The sequence below is a fragment of the Stenella coeruleoalba genome, assembly GCF_951394435.1.
Source record: "Stenella coeruleoalba genome assembly, chromosome: 10".
NCBI classification, from domain to species: Eukaryota; Metazoa; Chordata; class Mammalia; order Artiodactyla; family Delphinidae; genus Stenella; species Stenella coeruleoalba.
This window is the reverse complement of record NC_137156.1, coordinates 16,890,934-16,914,026: the sequence shown is the minus strand read 5'-3', so window position 1 is coordinate 16,914,026 and position 23,093 is coordinate 16,890,934. Positions and strand designations below refer to the sequence as shown.

General features: G+C 42.0%; 1 protein-coding gene and 1 pseudogene across 2 annotated transcripts in view; one reads left to right on the top strand and one right to left on the bottom strand.

The window, feature by feature from the left end:
- Window positions 1–23,093, top strand: part of LOC307193439 (uncharacterized protein) — a 121,525-nt gene that overhangs the window by 87,175 nt on the left and 11,257 nt on the right. The window contains exon 2 of the mRNA XM_079935374.1: window positions 21,705–21,761. Coding sequence (XP_079791500.1) covers window positions 21,705–21,761 — 57 coding nt within the window. The remainder of the gene's footprint in view (window positions 1–21,704; window positions 21,762–23,093) is intronic.
- Window positions 12,091–14,173, bottom strand: LOC307192342 (large ribosomal subunit protein uL18-like; annotated as a pseudogene). The gene is made up of 2 exons: window positions 14,119–14,173; window positions 12,091–12,883 (listed from the first exon to the last, which is right to left on the bottom strand). The product of its transcript is annotated as a large ribosomal subunit protein uL18-like (transcript).

Genomic DNA, 23,093 nt, shown 5'->3' with positions numbered 1-23,093 from the left:
GTGTCCTGTCCCCAAAAACTCTGCCCAGTGGCCGGCCAAGGAATGAGTGAACTTTGTGCAGTAAATCAATAACCTTTTCCCTTTCTCTCCACATAAAAAGCAGTCATCAGCTTCAGACTTTCCTTGCAAGCTGCTCTCTGGGATTCAGGGTTACCTGAACACAATTCCCATGATCACTTCAGGATTCCTCTGTCCTCATATTATCTAGCCCTCCATGGAATTATTCTTCAGCTGTATGAGATTCTGGGCCAACTCCCTGTTCACAGTTCACTGTTATCAGTTATAATATTTAATGCTCCTGAGACAACTCGTTTCTCTACAGGTTGGCAAAACCATTGCTGGAGAGAGATGGGGGCGAGGGGGCTAGAGAAAGAAGGAAGGAAGAAAGGGAGGGGAGGGAGGGAGGGAGGAGCAAGGGAAAGAAAGAAAGAAAATGGGCTGTGAATACATTCAGTTGAAAAAACTAAAATGCTGGTTCTGAAAGTTTGTCTTGCCTTGTTATTTTTATTTTGATAGATTTTATTCTACTTTATGTTTCTAGCCTGGACTAGGAGTAAAGGAGTTATTGAAGTCCTTTATATTCATGAACCCAGGGTGATCTAAATCTAAGATTATGGGGCTTCCCTGGTGGCGCAGTGGTTAAGAATCCTCCTGCCAATGTGGGGGACACGGGTTCGAGCCCTGGTCCGGGAAGATCCCACACGCCACGGAGCAACTAAGCCCGTGCACCACAACGACTGAGCCTGCGCTCTAGAGCCTGCGAGCGCCAACTACTGAGCTGGCGTGCCACAGTTACTGAAGCCCATGCGCCTAGAGCTCGTGCTCAGCAACGAAGAGAAGCCACCGCAATGAGAAGCCCGCGCACCGCAACGAAGAGTAGCCCCCGCTCACCGCAACTAGAGAAAGCCCGCGTGCAGCAACGAAGACCCAACGCAGCCAATGAATGAATGAATAATAAATAAATAAATTTATTTTTAAAATAAATAAATAAATCTAAGATTATCCCTCAAATCTGAAGTTAGCATAAAACCACAAACGATGAGTGGGCAGCTGAGATGACCACAGATTCCACTATTTGGATGTAACAAAAAGAGATCAGAAAAAGTGCTGTCTAGATGAACAGTCATCCTGATTTTTCTACAGTGATTCTGCATTGTATGTCTAATTTCTAAACGTTAAAATTTGAATTTTAACGTTTAGGGGCATTTGAATTTTGTTAAAAAAAAAATGCAGGCCAGTGCAATTCACTGGGCCAGTTAGTTTTTATCTGTCCCTTGCTCATAAGCAGACCTAGAGCAGCCGCCCGGCCCCTTGCCCTTACCACCCTCTGGCTGCTACTGTCAGGCATGACCCCTTATCTCACTCGGCTGGGCAAGGGCAGCGTCTATGACATCAGAATAGATAAAAGGGGCGAAGGGAGGAGTGTGAGAGAGAAACCAGACGCTCCTTTCTCTTCCACCCCACCTGCAATGGCCTCCTCATCTTCACCTAAGGCCCCCCCCCCCCACAGCTTTCCAGAAGCCCCCGAAGCTTCTTCACCTCTGTTCTGGCAACCAGTCCTCAGTGGTACCCTGAAGCTGGGGTTTTACTAAAACAAAAGAGTATGGTAGCCCCTTCATATCCGTGGGTTCCACATCCCAAGATTCAACTAGACTTGGATGGAAAATACTCAAAAAATTCCAGAAAGTTCTGAAAGAGCAAAACTTGAATTTGCCATGTGCTTAAAAATTATATGCATTGTATTTACAATTATTTACATAGCATTTACATTGTATTGGGTATTATAAGTAATCTAGAGATGATTTAAAGTATAAGGGAAGATGTGTATAAGTTATATGCAAATACTACACCATTTTATACAAGGGACTTGAGTGTCCTTGGGTTTGGGTATCTGCATGGGTGCTGGAACAAGTCCCCTGTGGATACCAAGAGACAACTGTAATTTTTACTTTAAACCATGGTGTTTGGGAATAACATGCCGTTAGCTCTTACCATCTAATGAATCTATTGCTGTTCCTGGTTGAAATTGACGATGAAAGGGTGGAGGGGGAAGACAGAATTCCCAAACTGCTGTGTGTTTGCTGTAAAGATGGCAGAATTAGGAAACAAGAAAGGAACGCTGGTTTCTAAAAACCAGGCAAGCGAAATCTGGAAGTTTAATAGCAGACCAGCAGTGTGGAAGAGAAATGGCGTTGCCTGGGAGCTCAAGTGGGCCCCAGGAGTTTGTGTGTGAGTTGGGCCGTGACAGACGGTGCTATAGCCCAATAGCTGTCCTCTTAATCCCCACTTCGCCCCTCTTACACGTTCACACGTGATCCTCTGTCCCTTCTGCTTAGCCCACCCACTGGAAACGACCAAGAGCCTGTGTACCGAATTTTCTAAGAGTTTCTCTTTTAAATGTCTGTTCTCCTGGCGCTACAGACAATAGTAGCAAAAGCCAGGTGCTGGGCTCTGGCACCAGACTGCCCAGTTTTGAATCCCAGCTTTGCCACGTAGGGAGTGACCTTCCTTAACCTTCTAAATCTCAGTTTCTCACTTATAAATCAGCCGTAATAGTAGTACATTGGGATTTTGTGAGAATTAAAAGTGCTAATATGATGAATAGCTTAAGATAGCATCTACCTCTGCTAATATCTAATAGTATCCAATAGTAATAGTGAGCTCTCAATACTAAACTTATTTTTCTCATAATTGTCATTACTGCAGCAGCAGATACTTTACATACATTTCCTCTACTCTTTATGATAACCCAGGAAGGGATAAAATGTCTTAGAAATTGCAGAAGTTGGTGACAAAACAATCTCTCTCAGATTGCGGCTTCTATCAAGAAAATGATGCAAAAACAACTGGTACATAATTTGCAAACTTCCTTGTACGATTTTAAGTCAGCCTTAGTCATTTCCCTGCTAAGAATCTGTAGTAGGTCTTCACAATTGAATCAATGCTAGTTAAGCCTTAGTAATGATCTGTTTTGACCTTGCAAGACTGCAAAGCTGTGACCTCAGGGGGAGGTAGGTGCTCTCTCAGCAACTTTAAACCTCCCTCCAGCATAATTCTTTTCACATTGCCCTGTGTTCACTGGTTTGCCTTTCCCAGGAGACTGAGCCAGGTCATAGTCACCTTTATATCCCCAGATCCTGGCAAGGTCCACCTCCCAGTAGGTGCTCGAGAATCTTGGTTGAAGGAATAAATTAATAAAAGTTAAAGGTGGAGAGATTTCAACTCAGCATAAATGTGGAAGCAAAGGAAGGAGGGAGGGAAGGAGGAAGGAAAAAAGAAAGACTGGAGGAGGGAGGGAAGGAAGGAAGGGAGGAAGGAAGAGGGCAGAGCATTATGGAAGTGGTTATTTCTCTAATACAGCAGAGTTTGTTTGCCCATCTATTATCTGGATTTAAAAGTCCCAACTCTAAGATGCTATGAATTATTGAACACCTATTGAGGACTTAGAACTCCGATGGTTACCAGAAGAAAGGGAAAGTGAGAGTTTAGCCCGTAGACATTAGACACAAAAGTTATCCCCTGGAGCTTACAATTTAATTGGGAAGTAAAATTAACACACGAAACAGTCAAAAGACAATACATCCTAGCATGTAATTAGGTTCTAAATTACTTGTTACGGACAAAATTGTAAGGTCAGAAGGGAGGAACTGCAGTGTGAGCTGGAGGAATCAGGGAAGACTTGTTGGAGATGTGAGACTTGGGCTGCCCCCTGGAAGGATAACAGGGAAGAGCAACAATCTCAGTGAGGACAGAGGCAGGGAGGAGTCTGTTCAGAGATCACTGAGACCAATCTGGCAGGGGCCAGAAGCAGGCAGAGTGGAACCAAATGACTGATGGCCTTGGAAGTCAGCCTAAGGCCTTTTTACACGGGCTGTGGTAGCACACAGAAGCAGCCAGGAGGACGTTTTGGGCAGGACTCACTTCCTAGTCTTTCTTTCTCTTGCCCGTGGATGAGAGTGACTTGTATTGGCTAGAAGCGCCCTATGGGTGATGAATTTCCGAGAATGTGGCAGATGAAAGCGGTGGTGGCAGCACCAGGCAGCTCATTCTAGTTCCCAGATGGTGCTAAATCTAGGCCAGGAAGCGTCACTATTTCCCCAAATTCTGTGACTTCACAAGTTGCAGGAAATGGGGTGGGGATGGGAATAAAGAGCTTTTCTCCACTGCCTCAGAGGGTGGTATTTTACAAGAGGCATATGTGCTGGCTTCGATCTGAGATGGCTTCCACGTGTGTGCCTCCTCTCGTGAGTGATAAACCAATCAGAGAAGTATCCTCTTGGCAAGACAGCCCAATGCTGGCTGATACTACCTTCCATCCTTCTAGATCATTCTGATTTTACATAGATACGTCAGTATGTGTTTTTTCTATCTATCTTCTCTGAAGATAGATCCTAAACACACTTGATGGAGTATATAATACTGGCTTTCCACGAAAATGAATTCACCACAAAATTTGAGCTATCGCTATAACACCCTGTTATATCAGAACAATAACTGCTTGGAGCCACTGCGATATATAAAGTACCAGAGCTTTAACAAAATGAAAACACGACATAAAAGAAATGTCCTTCAATTTTTACGCAAATTTCTCGATTTGAATAGAAGAAACATTAAGTTTCCATATGCAAATTAATTCTAACTAGCCATGTTTTCATACTTAGTTATTAACCACAGTTTTCTTTTGTCTCATTGAAATTAGCCCTACCATTTAAAAAAATTAACAAAAGAATGCTTTAAATGCCTTAAATTTTTATGCATTATTATGAAATATTATCCAAATAAGGAAAAAAACATATATTTGAAAATATACTATAAAACAATAAAGAAATAATTTTTTGGAACTAATTTTGTGTTAATTTGAGATCTTACTAGATATCAGAGAAACCATGTGTATTTGTGCCTATCTCTGTTATGTATCTGTGATCCTGCTGTGTTTATCTATGCCTCCATCCTTAGACTAAGTCTTAGGATGATTTCTCATGAGAAATAAAAAGGATCTTCCACCAATGAATAAAGTAGCAAGAAAATGTTTGGGGGGAAATATTGAGAAGCAAGTCTGATCTTTTGTTTTATATACCAATGAGTAATTATTGATATAACAGTTTTAATTAAGGTAACTTCCACAGCCTAAATACATTTCAAATCACATTTTCAACAAACATAAAGTAAGGGCCATTGCTTGCAAAATCCATTTTGCAGGTAGAAAAACTGATTGCAAGAATAAATGACTTGTTTAAAGACAGGTTGTCAGTAAAAAAAATCAAACCTAGCTGTCTTCACTTTTAGCTCAAAGTATTTCTCATTAACCCTCATTTATGTCCAGGACCCACTACTGGACAAGACCTCACTTTGCCCAGAGAAGGTCTCACAAGAGAAAAACAACGGATTTTAGGATATATCTCCCTATTATATACCCCCTCTTTTAATTTATATAGGAAATTAAACCACTGGTTCTTAACTATGGCTGGTCATCAAAATCACCCATGAGACTTAAAAACATGCAATGAGCAGGACCCACACCAGAGCCAATGAAATATAATCTCTGGAGGCGAAGTCCTTTAATACTTCTTTTTCAAGAAAAATAACATATGTTTACTAATCAACCGCCTGGCACACTCCATATTGCTTTTTATTTCCTGTTTGGAAATGTCCCGAATCTCATCCTCCTCTTTATTTATTATATTTTTTGTCATTTCCGTTGTCTACATTTTCTGTCCCTTTAATCTTTTTAAAAAGCTCCCCACCCGAAAGAAGTTTGATGATCTTGAAGATTTGGAAAGGAGATGGTATTAGAAAAGTTCTAAAACTCTCTGTTTTAGAGTGAAAGAATTAAAGGAAAATCATTTGCTGTGGAGGTGTCTTATCATTTCATCAGCATTTTTGGAGATGGTTGTTGGGAAAGAAGATTCACAGATGAAACAACACAAAGGAAAATACATACAAAGAAGAGATCATTCGTACCGCGGAAGAAACAGACCCAGCTATGCTAGCTCATATTCAAGTGTTACTCTGCGACCTGTTTTAATTCTCTAAATGGTACTCTTAAATGAAAAAAAAAAAGGTCTTTACAGGGAAGAATGGCCATCACTGAGGCTTCTTTTACCCTCTTTGTTGCACACAGTTCCATTAACCAGGATTAGAACAGGATTCATCCAAAAACCTAACATGATGAAACAAAACAACAAAATTACAAATTTACCATTCCTCCAGAATGCTTGGTAGAGAATCTGAATTAACCCAACATTGTGATAAATTGGCAATAACGATGTTTACTGTTTCATACAATGTATTTAAAAGTAATCATATTCTGAATGTAATTTTTAAATTTATTTTTTTATTCAGGTAACACTGGTTTATAACATATAAGTTTCACGTGTACAACATTATATTTCTACTTCTATATACACTACAGCTTGCTCACCACCCAGAATTTAGTTTCCATCCATCATCATACAGCTGATTCCCTTTACCTATTTCACCCTCCCCCCGAATATAATTTTTTTTGATAAATCAAAGAAGTCATATCTTTAGTTCTCATTGGGCAATTCTTTAGGTGCAAATGTACCCACACAAAACTGGCATGAAGTGACTAAGCAGAAATGCCTGTGTTCTACCTGCCCTTTCCATCACCACAGTAAGCAAGAGGACACAGCTGACAGAGAGTGCATACACGTACTCACATTCATTCAACAATAGCTGCTGATTTCGTGTCAGGCACTGTGCTAGGCAATGGACTTACGGCTGTGAGCATAAGTTTTGGTCCCTGCCTTTCTAATACTTACATTCTAACTACAGAGACAGAGAACCATGGCATTCAAACTGATAGTGGAAAAAAGCAAAGCCACTGACTTAAGTCTGCTCAGGCTGCTCTCACAGAATACCATGACTGGGGGAGCTTACACAACATTTATTTCTCTCAGTTCTGGAGGCTGAAGTCCAAGATTAAGGCTTTGGCAAAACTGGTGTCTGGCGGGGCCCTCTTCCTGGTTTGCAAACAGCTGTCTTCCCCTTGTATCCTCACATGGCCGAGAGAACAAGCTCTAGTCTCTTCCTATAAGGACGCTAACCCAGCATGGCAGGGTGAGGGCGGGGGGAACTCCATCCTCATGACCTTATCTAAACATAATTACATCCCAAATCCACCTCCTGATACCGTCCATTGGGGGTTAGGTTTCAACACATAAATTTTGGAGGGACAAACACAAAGTCCTTAACAGCCATCTAGACCTGTGTTATCCAACAAGATAGCCACTAGCCACATGTAGCTACCGAGCTCTTGAAGGGAGGTGCATCCCTGCTGAGGTGTCCTGTAGTGTAAATTATACACCAGATCTCAAAGATTTAGCGGGGAAAAAAAAGCACTATGGAAAATACCTCATGAATAATTTCCTATATTGTTACCTGTTGAAATGATAATATTTTGGATATATTGGGTTAAATAAAAAATATTACTATTTATTTTGCTAGTTTATTTTTCCATTTCTTTAATGTAGCTATTAGAAAAATTAAAATTACTTCTGAGGCTCACACGTACGTCCTGCATCATATTTCTGTAAGACAGAAGTGGTCTAGCCCCAAGGTTCTCACATAGAGGCGATTTTAGCAGATCAGCTCAGATCACTCCTTCAGACCCCCGGTTGTCACATGTCACCAGCATGTTCGTGAGTAAGAACTAGAGGGTTCTCTCAGAACCCTGAAGAGATGGTTTAAAGTTTAAGGCACATACTTATGGGTCTGAGTATCCACAACAAATATTCACAGCAGATCTCCTTAGGCCTCATGTTAAAGAACTTACTGCTTATAATTCTGACTAGATGGAACCTTCCATAATAAAGATTTTAGAATTCAAAATGAGCCACATGTGGTCAATGGTTCATCTCAGCGAAGTTTATTTCTGCCTGAATGTGCCACATGTTTTAAAGAAGTTAAGAAATTTGGCTGCGATCAGTCCCGACCCTGTAACATTCTGATAATTGCTTTTCTCTTGAAGGTGTGCCTGATTTCAACTGATTTCCTTGCCATGTGTTATTTTCTTACTGCCAGGCAATAAAGGGTTCTGATTATTTCAGCTTCCTGGTTGTTTGGATTTTAGCAAGGAAGTGTAACCATACTTGGATGTGATGCATGACATATTCGAAGCTGTCGTATCAAAGGGTTTTGGGACTTTGGCTAAATATTTAGAACCCCTACTTCTCTATTTCCATCCTGATGCAAGAGAGAAGCCCAGTGCTTATACACTGAAGTTCTTCAAAAATAACAGTAGGAAAATAAGTTTCCTTCCTTGGTCCCCAGGGACGGAAACCTACTCCCCACCTTCCCCACTCCAGTGTCTCATCTGAAAACTCTGCTTTGATCCTCCAGATCCACAGGCCCTGCTCACCTGAACCTCTCCTTCTCAAAGTGCAACTGTTGCTTTGAGATTTAAATAAAGTTTTCTCATGCATTCATTAGCATTTTTACATCCAGACCACCTCGGATTATTTCTTTTTTTAAAAAATAATTAATTAATTAATCATCTCGTTTGTTTGCATTGGATCTTCATTGCTGCGCGGGGGCTACTCTTTGTTGCGCGGGTTTCTCATTGCGGTGGCTTCTCTTGCTGCGCAACACAGGCTCTAGGTGCACAGCCTTCAGTAGTTGTGGCTCACGGGCTCAGTAGTTTTGGCTCGTGGGCTCTAGAGCGCAGGCTCAGTAGTTGTGGTGCACGGGCTTAGTTATTCTGTGGCACATGGGATCTTCCCAGACCAGGGCTCGAACCTGTGTCCCGTGCATTGGCAGGCGGATTCTTAACCACTGCGCCACCAGGGAAGCCCCCCGATTATTTCTTAAACAGGCAGAAAGTGGTGTGCCCTTATAGTCACAGTCTTCAAAATTTAGGCACAAATAAGGCTTTACTTGGAAGCAAAAGCAAACTGCTTAGTGATAGGGTGAAAGAAAATTATCTTGTTATAGAAACCGCTTGAGGAAGACCAGGATTGGTCTACAAATACTGTGCTGCATCATTAAACCGCAGGAAGAAAAAAAAAGGAAACCACATTACTTTACATAACTTTCAAACCTCATGTAACCTCCCAGGCCCTCCCCCTTAGTCAGATGCATCATCTGCTTCTAAAGCACAATAATTTTCCAGAGTAAAACTCATCGAGGAAAAGTTCCTATACTTTGGATTAAAAATACACATAACTCATTTATATTCTAGGTGACGTATGACTATGTTGAACAGCAGGGAGAATAGCATATTGAGTTGGCATATGTCACAAATATTCCAGTTCTCCTTCTGGGTACTTGGTAGAATTGCATTTTCCCACCCATTTGAATTTAGACACAGCCATGTGAAGGTGGCTAAAAAAATACGAGCAGAAGTGATGAGTGTCACTTCCGGTCAGCTTTGAGAGGAAGTGCTCATGGCAGGGTGTATCAGCTCGGATCTTGAGTGAATTAGATAACCAGAGTTCTTCTGAAGACCTAACTTTGAAGATGTAGCCTGTGATGTTAAGTCCTAGAGACTTGGGGGCTTTCATTACTACAGCATCTATCTGTTCTGACTAATAAACACATCATTTAGAATCTAGTATCTTGTTTTTACCTTCTGTGTCTTCTCAAAATATCACTTACTTTCTCCCAATGTAACAGAGGAAAGAGAATTCTATAAGCTGACTTAAAAAGAATCATTACAAAGATAAAAGTACATTTAAAGCACAGAAAGTATACTAGGAGGGAAGAAGAGGGTGACTGTCTGACAATAGATATTGTTGCTGCAGTTGTGTGTGTTTTGAGTTCATAGTGCCACTTTTCTGTGTTGAGCACGGGGATTTGCTCCATCTTTTCCCCAGGCCAATTCAACAATGTTACCACAGAATGATTTTTAGTGACCAGTTTTTCCATGCCCTGCTTTGGTTGCAGCTAGTTTTCCATTATGTTTTGATGTCTGTGGTCCTTATTTGACTCTGTTAGGATGGAGGCTACCAACGTGAAGAACACCTGCAGTGTCTGCGACTCAGCAGCTGACTTTGCATGTGCTTTTTTTCTATTCTCCCACTGTGTACTAACCACAAGTATGCAAGCTAGAAGACTGAATACTAATCAAAAGGGAAAACTGGGTTGGTTGTGGCTTAAGGTGTTAGTAGGAAATTCCTCAGCTGCTGGGGCGTTTGTTGAACACGTGACTACTGCTGGCAATGGCCGATGCTCTACACCAGCTGACTGCCAATAACTGGGAAATCTAGTTATTTTTCTTTTTTATTTCCACTTAATTTGCAGTTTTATCAAAATGAAATGCGTACTTAATTTTTAAAAATCAAACAATTCTACACAGCCTGTAATGAAAACCTCTATCCGTCCCGACCCCTGATTTACATTCCTTGGATATCCATTTTAAAATCCATTCACTGCTTCTGTCGTCATGTTTCTAAACAACCTGCTTCTCTTGTGTTGCTTGCTTTTTCAGATTTAGATAGATGGAATGATTTCCCACTATAGAACACAAAACCTTCACTTTACTGCATTAACATCCTCCTGTAGACATACTGGCGCACGTACGCATAGTATCAGTTCATTTTTGCTGTGTAACAAATCATCCCCAAAGGTACTGGCCTAAACCAGCCATTTCTATGCACTCACGATTCTGTGGATCAGCCGTTTGAACTGGACTGGGCTGGGCAATTCTGGTCTTGGCTGAGCTCATGGTCAGCTGTGGTCAGTTACTGGGGTGGCTGGGGGCTGGCTGACCAGAGTGGCCTCAGCTAGGGGGGCTCTTCCATTCTCCTCGTGGTCTTCCATCCTCTAGCAGGAGAGGCCAGGCGCATTCACACAGAGGATGGGCAGGGTCCCGGTCCCCCCTCCATCTGTGGAAGCACACGCAGCTTCCTGAGGCCCAGGCTCAGAACTGGCTTTCTGGTACTCCCACTTCATTCTCTCACAAGGCCAGCTGGATTTGAGTAGAAGAGGAATAGACTCCACCTCTTGATGGGAGGTGCTATAAAGTCTCATCGTGAAGGATACCGGGAGAAGAAAATTGTGGCCATTTTTGCAATCTACTACACACAAGTAGTATACGTACACATAGGTACTTTCCCTCGCCACCATCCTCTTTACATAGACATATCATATATCACCAGTCAGAGTTAAATGAGTATTTAATATTGACCCTATTATAATGATGGACGTTTACTTATAACTAGATCTCATAGTGAACTAGGATTATATTTTCTTTCTTACATGAGGATTTTTGCTCTGCTCCTCAGAGTAATTAATTGTCTTGTTTTGAGTTGTTTGCTAAAGCTTTTCTATGTGCTTGCCAGTTATTCGGCTCCAAACTCTGCAGTAAGTATACATTTCCTAAGAACAACAGATGAATGATCAACTTCTTCCCCCACCCCCTTGGAGTCATCCCTCTGGATCCCTCCATCCTTCTATTCAATCTGGACTCGGTCTTCTCTGGCCCTGTTTCATAGTAATCACCCTGAGGTTCCCTTGGCTCCTTTCTTCTGTAGAATGCCCTCTTTCTTGTCTACTGGTGTCCCCTTTCTTTCTCCTCATTTTGGAGGGTATTCTCTAGTAGGTTCCTGGAAGAGGGTGCATAGGCAGCAACTTTTTGAGACTTTGAATGTTTGAAATGCTATCCCACCTGCAGACCTGTCTAACAGCGTGGATGGAAATTCTAAGGTGGAAGTTATTTTCTTCAGAATTGTTAAGGCACTGCTTTTCTACTTCCAATATTATTTTTAAGACCTCTGAGACCTTCTGATGCCTGATCCTTTGTCCATAATCAGGTTTTCTTCTCTAGAATTTTTTAGAATCATCTCTGTTACTGGACTTCTGGGAAAAAAAGACAATGATATATCTCAGTGGGGGTCCTTTTCCATTCATCTAATTGCATGTTGACTCAATCTAATAACTTTTCTACTTATTATGGGACTTCTATTGGATATCCTTTACAGATAATTATTTTTAATCTTATTTTATTTTAAAAACTGTTTTCACTTGTTTTACTTTTACGAAGGTTTTTGTTGGTGGTGGTGGTTTTCACTGCTTTGTCAATAAGTTTATTGTCTTTATCTGAAAAATCTTCATAGAAAGTTGTGGTTTGATTTACCTCTCAGTGGTCCACTCCTGAGCTCTGAGGCAGCTTGCCTTCTGAGCTACTTGATCTTTCTTCTGAGCAAGAGACATTCTGGAACAGCTCCAACTCTTTTTTCTTTTTTAACTTCTTTCTTAGGCTGCTTCTGATAGGCCGGATTCTCTCATACAGTAGTACAGTTTTCGTGTACATCTCCTCCATCATGTCTGCAGCCATGTTGTTCTTTATGTATTGGGAGAATCGTTTCTTGTTAGCATCTTCATCATCTTCCATAAGGTAACTCATATCACCTGCAACGTTCTGGGCCACAATGTGCTTCTGAGGTACTTCTGCTTGGAATCCCCTGCTTTCTGAATCGTAACCAGGGAACAATTTGGTACTGTGAGGCATTGATAAGCCTCCATCTACAACTCCCCTCAGAGCCCCGAAAACTTTATTTCCAGTGGTAGTTCTGGCAAAATTTTAGTTCAGATAGCAGGTGAAGGTACCAGGCTGACCATCAAAGCTTTCCTCATTGTATTTATATCTTGTCCATGTAAAACCAACTGAGAAGGCTGCGGGCCAGCAGGAGGCCAGGACAGAATGCCGCAGAATAGCTGTCAGGCCAACCGTCACACCGTGCTTTGGGAGTTCGTGAGCATTATCTCCGCAGAATATCACATGCCCTTTTATTCAGGCATAAGAGATTTGACAAATGATATCTCTGTTGGTTACATGGACAATCATTCTTTATTTGGTTGTGTTGTACTTAACTTTTGCCCTGGAGTACCAAGTGTTTCTGAGCATAGCAATCAATCTTGTTTTCTTTTAAGTTTTACTTGGTATCTCTTAAAGTAAGACCTATTCTTGATATCTTTAACAGAGATCCATGTCGATGGGTTGCCACTGACCTCTTTTTTGGTTTTTAAAACTTTATTTCTCTACCATTCTATTTAATATTTATTTATTCTATTATATTTTTAAATTCTAAGACTGCTTTAAGTCTTGTGAATGCTCCTTTTCAAGAGCACTCTGTTCTTGTTTCATGGATGCAATATCTTATTTCTCTGAGAGTTTTGTTTGTTTTTTACATTTTCTTCTGCTCCCTGAATGGTCTCTTCCCTCTGTGGTGTTTATTAATTTTGAACTTTGCCTTTTATGTTAGATACTTCCTTCAAATATCTGTTACTCCTTGGCTGTCCATTTTCAAGAGAAGTCCTAAAAAGTTAGTGGCAGAAGTCCTAAAAAGTTCCTGTCTGAGGAATGAAAGTATGCGTGGGATCTGCAACAAATGAGATTCACCGTTGGGCTCCCCCAACAGTCTGTGTCTGCACTAGTTTTCTATTGCAACGGTAACAAATTACCACAAACTTGGCTGCTTAAAGCAACATAAACTTACTATCTTACAGTTCTGGAGGTCAGTTGTCTGATTCCGTCTTGCTGGGCTAAAATTAGGTTGTCGGCAGGGCTGCATTCCTTTCTGGAGCCTCCAGGGAAGAGTCCATTTCCTTCCCTTTTTCAGGTTCTAGAAGCCACTTGTATTCCTTGACCTTTGGCCCTCTCCTTCCCTCTTCAAAGCCAGTAATAGTGGGTCAAGTCTTCTTCATATCACATCACTCTGACCTCTTCCGCTTCTCTCTTCCACTGCTAAAGAGCCTGGGGATGACACTGGCCCACCTGGATAACCAGGACACTCTCCCTACTGTGGCTGGCAGATGACCAACATTAATGCCATCTGCTACCTTAATTCCCCTTTGCCATGTCACCTAACACAGTCACAGGCTTCAGGGATTAGGATGTGGACATCACTCTTACCACAGTTACCCCAATGCCTGCAGACACTGTCTCCTGGGCTGATCCATTTACCCAAGGAGGAAGGCTCCTTTCTCCTGCCAGTGCACATGCAGCATTCCGGGGGTCACATGTTGCTGGCGGTGCCACTAGTTGGTCTGCAGATGCCCCTCTTAGCCTCCCTGTTTCTAGTTGTCACGAGTGCCCTCAGCTGTGTCCAGTATTCCCTCCTCCAGAGCAGTCTCACTCAACCTCTTTTGAGCATAAACCTTCAGTCTTGTACTGAGTTGAGGAGGTATAGTCACTGGCGGTGCAGGATACCATAGGGAATCTAGGTCCAAGTATTCCTTAAACAGATTCTTAATCACTCCTCCTGGTGTCAGTCTCGCCCACACCCCTTTGGAGGCAGCTGGTGCCTCTACTGCTGAGACTCTTGGCGCCTCGGTGGCTTCATCAAACCAGATTTTTGGCTTTGCTTCTTACAGGCTCTTGCCATTCAGCTTTCTCCTGTCTAGTCGGTCAGTTATTGCCCATCCATCTGCTTTCTGGCTTTCAAAATAATGCTATTTCCTCTTTTGTTCCCATGGTCCTTATTGATGTGTGCCTTTTCATTCTCTGTCATCTTAGTGGGGCTTCGAGAGGGAATGGAGATCCGGTCATGTTTTGTTTTGTTTTGTTTTATCTGCCGTGTTTAGCTAGAAGTCCCTATGGTTTGTTTTTTGGGAGCACTAAGTAATTGTGAAACCAGTTATATCCTTTGTGTTCTGTATGACAATCAGTTTCTATTAGTTTTCACTAAACACCAGTGACAAGAGTTCTGAAATGTTTGTGTTCCCTGTGAAGGAAAAAATAAGGAAGTGAAGATGGCAATTACCAAGTGGCCGTCTCAAAACAGTAACGTCAAAACAGCCTTCTTTGCCTCATCTAGAATAGGTGCTCAAGAGGGCATTTGTATGAATTACATGCTGCCTAAAATGTACTCCAAGAATCAGGCAGGTCCAAGCTTTAATCCCAATATCTCTGAGCACAGGCCTGTGCAAACTGAGTTGTTTTTGAATAAATACTGATGAGTTTATTAGCTGTTTTTCTTAAGTTGAAGCTAGAAAAGCAATTCCTTCTCATTCTAAATGTCTGAAATGAAAAGTAAAAAGTACCACACCCTAATCAATTTCAATAAAGGCAAAATACTGAATTCCCTGGAATGCATCAAACAGAACTTTGATATTTTATATACTAGTGGTACTGCCGGTAGTAAATCAGATAAACCATGTATAGAAGATGTAGATTTTTATCACCTCCTAGTTATGTTATATTAATACGTCATTCTCTCTCCTCTTCCCCCAAAGCATGCTATTTCATTAATTGTTTTACTTTTTCCTGATAACTTCTGTCTGAGGACTGAAAGCTTGGCCAACTACTGTTTTGACCATGCAGGCGAATGGGATGGAAACATCACCCAGTTAGAGGCAGAGTGGTGGCTACGATCTCAGTCTCCTTCTCTTAGCACTATGGCTCTTTTCACAAGTATTTGCTGCCCCTTTGGGGGGCCTGTAGTTTGTTCCATGTAAATATAAGAGGTGTTGGGAGCTAGCAGTGGGTTACTAGGGGCCTCCGGGCATCTAGCAGTTTGCTCAGACCAACAGCCAACACAGCTACGTGGCAAGCTCCAAATGAGGACTTTGGCTGCTCTCAGAGGCTTCTTCTAGCCCTAGGCTAACGTCTCCACTGTACTGGGCTTTCTTTGTTGACACCTAAGAGCAGCAGCTGCATCCAGCACCACCGTGACACAGAAACTCGGTTGTGTTAGCGAGGCCGACCTCTGCTCTGAAATGCTCCTAATTCGCTGTTAATACATGACATCTTCACACACACACACCTCAGTGCAAAGAAAAGCCAGTTCAACCCATGCATAGAAAGCTGACGACAAAGGTGAGAAAGAATGAATGGTTATGATACACTTTGTTCTTTCAGGGTAAAGGAAAAATATTTGAATTGTATACGGTAGTACTTTGTTGTCCCATATTTATGATTCCAAACCTGAGATCTCATCTGGACTGCTGGGTGGCTTGGAAAACAGAAGAAAAGATATTTCTTTTTTTTTTTTTAAGTTTTTCTTTCTTTAATAAACTTTTTTCTTTGGCTGCATTGGGTCTTCGTTGCTGTGCACGGGCTTTCTATAGTTGTGGCAAGCAGGGACTACTCTTCGTTGCAGTGTGCAGGCTTCTCATTGCGGTGGCTTCTCTTGTTGCGAAGCCCGGGCTCTAGGTGCGCGGGCTTCAGTAGTTGTGGCACGTGGGCTCAGTAGTTGTGGCTCCCGGGCTCTAGAGCACAGGCTCAGTAGTTGCAGTGCATGGGCTAAGTTGCTCCACAGCATGTGGGATCTTCCCGGACCAGGGCTTGAACCTGTGTCCCCTGCATTGGCAGGTGGATTCTTAACTACTGCACCACCAAGGGAAGTCCTATATTTCTTTTTAATCTGTTCTGAAAAGATTTAAAAGCAGTTGAAGAGATACTTATTAAAACTTCAGCTAGCTCTGTGACCTAGAGCTAGGTGAGCTAGTCTGTAGCACAATCTTTCTTCTCTTAGGACCTCAATGTTTCTCATTTATAAATGAAGGGATTAGATTCTCTATATATTGAACTAAGAGGTTTCTGTCAGTGTTAAAAACCTGAGATTCTAAGATAGGCAACTTTCCTGAAACGACGGGGAGGAAAGCCTTTGAAAAAGCATAACTCCCATTATATGAGGATTTGTTATATCCAACTCGGATTTAGCACCTTTATACACAGACAGGTGTTAGAAATTTGCAATGAATAAGAAATATGCTGAAAGATTTAGTAGAAAGAAACAGCATATTGTTTGTTTTTAAATAGCGATATTGTTTTTTGAAGAGCTCTGTGCACTGGGAAATTGTCATCTAGTACCAAAGAAAATGTTTGTCATATTTATGTTTCCATTTCATGATCTCAAGCACAACTTTGTAACTGTAACTGTGACTGGTCCACCTGTCGACTCCTGGGACCTGGAGATTTCTAACTCCACAGGAAGACAGGAGAGTACTGCCTTCCACTGCACCTCTCAGCCCCACACAAAGTGTTTTATCATGTATCATCTCATGCAGGACTCATTTCCTACAGTCAGAAAGACACAACTTGAAAGAACTTTTTTTGCAGACGTTTTGAAAGCTAAACTTCTCTTTTGTGGGTGGTAGATGAAAGCTCAGTGTTTGATTACCCACGGCCTTATAGCTAAGATGAATATTCCACTCTGCTTCCGCCCAGTTTCCCAGGGTATAACCAATTTTCCTGATGGAGAGTGGATTAAATTTGCAGATAAAATGTGCTGAGGCAAGAGAACTGGCCTAGGAAACTCAAGGAAGGAGAGTTCAGAGCCTAACTAACGAGGTGGGTGGTCTAGGGAGAGTCACTTTCCTTCCTGGAGCTCAGTTTCTCTACTGTATGTAATGCCCACGTCACTACATTCTCAACAAGAATCTTCTCGGGTAGTTTCTTTTGTGGTATCATGCCAGCCTGGAATTTTTTTGCTCCTTTCTTTCAAATTCCTGGGAATGGCTTAAATAAGGAGAGGTACTATCACTCCAAAGTGATTTTAATATGTCAATCTTGTGTGAGGCCTGTTGGTAATTCTCCAGATCTTGGTCTTTTTTATGACTATATTCAGTTAGGATTAGGTTTGGCCGTGAATAATGGAACCCTAAATAATGAAGACCTGTACAAGGCAAATGTCTTACTTCTCTTTCATGTAAAAGAAGCCTGGGGACTTCCTGGTGGTCCAGTGGCTAAGACTCCACGATCCCAATGCAGGGGGCCTGGATTCGATCCCTGGTCAGGGAACTAGATCCCACGTGCCGCAACTAAGAGTTCACATGCTGCAACTGAAGATCCTGCACGTGGCAACAAAGATCCCATGTGCTGCAACTAAGACCCGGTGCAGTCAAATCAATCAATCAATAATTTTAAAATAAATAAATAAAAGAAGACTGGGGGCAGGTATCTAGAAATGCATCAGCAGAAAATCATCACAGACGCGGCTCTACCTTGCTATACTGCCAGTTTTAGCATAGGGATCACACCTCATAGTCTAAGATGGTCCCTCAAGCTTCATCCATTATTTTGACATCCCTCTCCACTGGAAAGGAGAGAGGGCTTAAAAGGGAGCACCTTCTTGCTTTAAAAATCACTTCTGGAAGTTACATGTGGCACTTCTACTTACATCTCACTGACCAGAACTTAGTCACATGGCCACAGCTAGCTGCAAGGGAGGCTGGAGCAATGTAGTCTTCAGTCCAGGCAGCCATGGGCACAGCTAAATGAGAGGGTTATGGAGGTGAGCACTAGGGTCTGACCCAGATCAAATATCCTGCAGAATTCTTTCACTCTCAAAGAGTCATGAACTATTCCTCTGGAAAGGCTCTAAGATTAAATTAGGAAGTACTATCTCAGGAAGGACAACGAGGCGATAAGATGGATAAAAGATAGCCTCAAGATACACTAGACTGTTTCAAGAATGTCTTAACACATCCATGCAGAATGTGTTAACCTATCAGAGAGATGCAAGGGGTGTGGTCGTTATGGGTTAACTAGAAAAGTTTCCATGGATAAATTTTATCCAAAATCAAAGAGATGGGAAAGATATAATTTGGCAGGACAAAGAGGTGGACGGTTTCAGGAAAGAGCGCAGTTGCTCCTTGGAAAAACCATAAAGTGAAGAATGTTCTCTTCAGTTCCCCTCTATTCTCACCTCTATATACTTTCCTCTCTTTCAACACTACTCCCTTTCCATAAGCATGCAATGGTGTGGGCATTTGTGTGTGCGCACACGCATAAACATACACACACATGCCCATACACAAAGGTATACACTAATATTTTACTGAAGCATAATTTAAGAGGAAAAAACCAAATCTGCTAAACTAATTAACTCTTACCTAACTTTCTACCATCCCAGGAGTACTGTACAAATTAAATTAAAATTAAAGTTCCTGGAAGTGAGCGTTGCTTCAGTGCTAGGCAATAAATGCCCTAGAGACTATTACTTACAGACCCTATGAGGATGAAAAAATATACCCTCAAAGAGGTTATACTCCAGAGAGAGCCATGAACATTCCTTCCAAGAAAAACATGCAGTATGATCTTTTATTCAAACTGTTATGAGGGCACCGGGAAAGCAGAGTTTAATCCCAGCTTGAGAGGAGGATGATGAGAAATGGGTAATATTTTGTAGGTAGAATCAGACCTGGTTGAAAGGAGGACATGTCAGATGGAAGGACCAGCCTGAGAAGAGGATGGAGGTAGATGACAGTGAGTAGCCTATGTAATGGAAGGAAAGGGACCAGGGATGGCACAATGAGACTTGCAGCTGAAAATACAGTTTGAGATCTTATCATGAAGGGACTTGGAACTTTAACAATAAAAGAAATGGACAATACAAGAAAGTTAGAAAGTACCGTGATCAAAGCTCTTCTGTAAGAAATGTCATATGGAGGCAGCATATAGACTGAAGGGTGAAAAGAAGTGATCCAGGCAGAGCAACTTGGAGACCAGCTTGAGTCCAGATAAGAAGTAACAGAGACCTGAATAAAGTTAGTGGGAATTGAGAAGACAATGTATCACTAACGGTGAAATTTCACGTGAAAATCAGGTGGGATATATGGGGGAGGGAGCCCTTCTAGGCACTTCTCAGGTAACACCATGTGAGTTTCCACATTTCCCAATGGTATGTGTGACCGCTGAGCCCAAGTGCAGAGAGGCAAAGGGAGGGGAAGGCGGGGGCGGGGGTTGGCAGAGGAGAAGGGAAGGCAGGGGAACCTTAATAAACCAAAAGGTAAGAAGAGAAAATGAAATCATAGACTTTCAGAGGTGAAGGGGCCCTACAACAAGGTTCACATTTTTTACAGATGAAGAAACAGATTTGGGGACATAGTGGTAGCCCAAGACCTGTGGGACTTGCCCTCCCTGGTGTCTTAGCAGGAGAGAGATATTATCTACCTGAAAACACAACATGGAAAGTCATAAGACAAATGACAAACTGGGGAAAATGTCTGCAACATACATCACAGGTAAATGGTTAATATCAACTAATAAAAGCACCTAGTTAACAGGAATGAAAAGATTAAGTGCCCAACAGAAAATGGGCAAAGAGACATGAACAGTCAGTTCATACACACAAAAACTATAAATGGTCCTTAAGCACATGAAAAGATACTCAACCTTACTCAAAATAAGACAGAGGCACATTAAAACTGCCCTGAGTACAATTTCTTACTTCCCAACCAAAAGTTGAACAACACGACTGGTGAAGCTGTGGGGAATTGGACACTCATATTTTGCTGGTGAAGGTGGGAAGTGGTACAACCCACAGGAAGGGTAATACGGTGATTTCTATCAAAATTACTGATGTATGGGCTTCCCTGGTGGCGCAGTGGTTGAAAGTCCGCCTGCTAATGCAGGGGACGCGGGTTTGTGCCCCAGTCCGGGAGGATCCCGCATGCCGTGGAGCGGCTGGGCCCGTGAGCCGTGGCCGCTGAGCCTGCGCATCCGGGGCCTGTGCTCCGCGGCGGGGCAGCGGCGGTGAGAGGCCCGCGTACCGCAAAAAAAAGAAAAAAAATTACTGATGCATTTATCCTTTGACCCAGTAATCCTATTTGTGGGTATTTACATAGAACTTGCACATGGAAAAGACAGAGACATGCACATGTGGTTATTAATTGCAGCATTATTTGTAATAGTAAAAGACTGAAAACAAGCCAACTGCCAGCATAAGGAACTGGTTCCAGAAACAGTGCAAGAGTTTCACAGTAGAATTCTACGCAGCTCTAAAAGGAGAGAGATTCTTTATGTCTTGATATAGAATCAGCTCCAGAGTACATTGTTAGGGAAGAAAAAGTATGTTGTAGAACACGCATAAAGTATGTTATTTTTTGTGTCAAATAGGGGAGAAACAAGATACATATTTTGTACTTGTCCCTGCAAAAAAGAAATACCGGAAAGATAAATAAGGAACTAATAAAAAAAAATGTTTGTCTATAAAAGGAGAGGTTGTGGGGTAAATGAGAACAGAAATCAAAGCTAGATAGCTCAGTATATATGTTTTTATTTCATTTTGATTTTTTTTACCATGTAAACATGTTTAAAGTAGAAAAAAAACACACTATAAAACTTAAAAAATGGCAACGTGACAAACATGTAATTGAGCCATTCATGGTACTATCACAGCCCAGAAAGATCTGACCTAATCACAAAGCTCAGGGGAGCCTTCCTGGAGAAAGTAGCTCTTGAGTTGAGATCTGAAGAATGAATAGAAGTTAATGGGTTCAGAGAGCAGGGAACATTATAATCAGAGAGGGAAACCTGTGCAAAGGCTCTGTGATGGGAAGGGGAAAAGTGCTTATGAAGAACTGAAAGCAAGCAGGATAGCAAAGCCAGCTTTGAGATGAGGCTAGACCAATAAGGGCAGGCTAGACTACGTGGGGTTGTGGGCCATGCTGAGAAATGTTTTTTTCTAAGAGCAATGAGATGCTGTTGAAAGGTTTTAAGCAGGTGGAGAGGAGGAGGTCCAGGGGAGTTTGTGCTTTCTTCAGGGGAATATTCATAGTCACTGAAGATTATAGAGGAAAAAGTGTGGTGTGATCACTACACTTGTTCTTAGAAAGCACTGTTGGCCCACCCATTTCCTCAATTCACCTGTACAATCACACGTAATGCTTTGCTAACAACAGTCTACGTATTTCAGTTATGATCCATCAGTTGCTATTTGCCAAAAACATTACACAAATTGCACAAAGGATAAAGTTATTATAGTCTAATTTACACTGGAACTTATCTTCGTTTCTAGGCAACATCATTGCACTGGATAATGATGGTTCCGACCCTCAGAATCTTTCACAATCTGGTAAGTGAAATGAATGAGGGAACCAATTTCTATGTGTTCAGGCCAGTATTTCACCCTATTAGATCCAGCCTGGGAATAAAACCCATTTTTAATGCACCATTTGATAAGAACGCTTAACCTCAGTATGTGTTGTAATTAGAGAGATAATTAGAACTTCACTAGAACCTCTTAAATCTAGAAATACATTTGAAATTCACCTAGAATGAAAATCGCACTACCTAAGACTAATCCAAGGCATTTTTCCTTCCAACTCTACCTTGCCTTCCCCCCCATCCCAAAGCCTTTGCAGTCTAAGAAGTGTGAAAAAAGAATTTTATAGGTAGTGCATATCACAGAAGGCTAATGGATTCAGTTGAAAATTGCTTTATATGTTTATGGCAAAGATGCTTATGGGGAAGATACTGGAGGTGGCCTCTCAGGGCAGACAGGTCCTACATGTCTGTGATCCAGATGAGTAACCACAGGGGAATGGAATCTCGGGTGTAACTTGAATTTTCAGAGTCCATATCATCCAAGGTGTATCTGAAAGAGCCGTGTGGCTGACGGGTCGTGGTGCTCTGCCTGCTGTCAGACCCATGCCGCTGACGTGGGAGAGCCGAGTTCAGGACACTGGTCCACCAGAGACCTCCCGGCTCCACATAATATCAAGTGGCAAAAGCTCTCCCAGAGATCTCCATCTCAACGCTAAGATCCAGCTCCACTCAATGACCAGCAAGCTACAGTGCTGGACACCCTATGCCAAACAACTAGCAAGACAGGAACACAACCCCACCCATTAGCAGAGAGGCTGCTTAAAATCATAATAAGGTCACAGACACCCCAAGACACACCACCAGACGCGGTCCTGCCCACCAGAAAGACAATATCCAGCCTCAGCCACAGGCACCAGTCGCCTCCACCAGGAAGCCTACACAACCCACTGAACCAACCTCAGCTACTGGGGGCAGACACCAAAAACAATGGGAGCTATGGACCTGCAGCCTGCAAAAAGGAGACCCCAAACACAGTAAGTTAAGCAAAATGAGAAGACAGAGAAACACACAGCAGATGAAGGAGCAAGGTAAAAACCCACCAGACCAAACAAATGAAGAGGAAATAGGCAGTCTACCTGAAAAAGAATTCAGAGTAGTGACAGTAAAGATGATCCAAAATCTTTCAAATAGAACGGAGAAAATACAAGAAATGTTTAACAAGGACCTAGAATAACGAAAGAGCAAACAAACAATGATGAACAACACAATAAATGAAATCAAAAATTCTCTAGAAGGAATCAATAGCAGAATAACTGAGGCACAAGAACGGATAAGTGACCTGGAAGATAAAAGAGAGGAA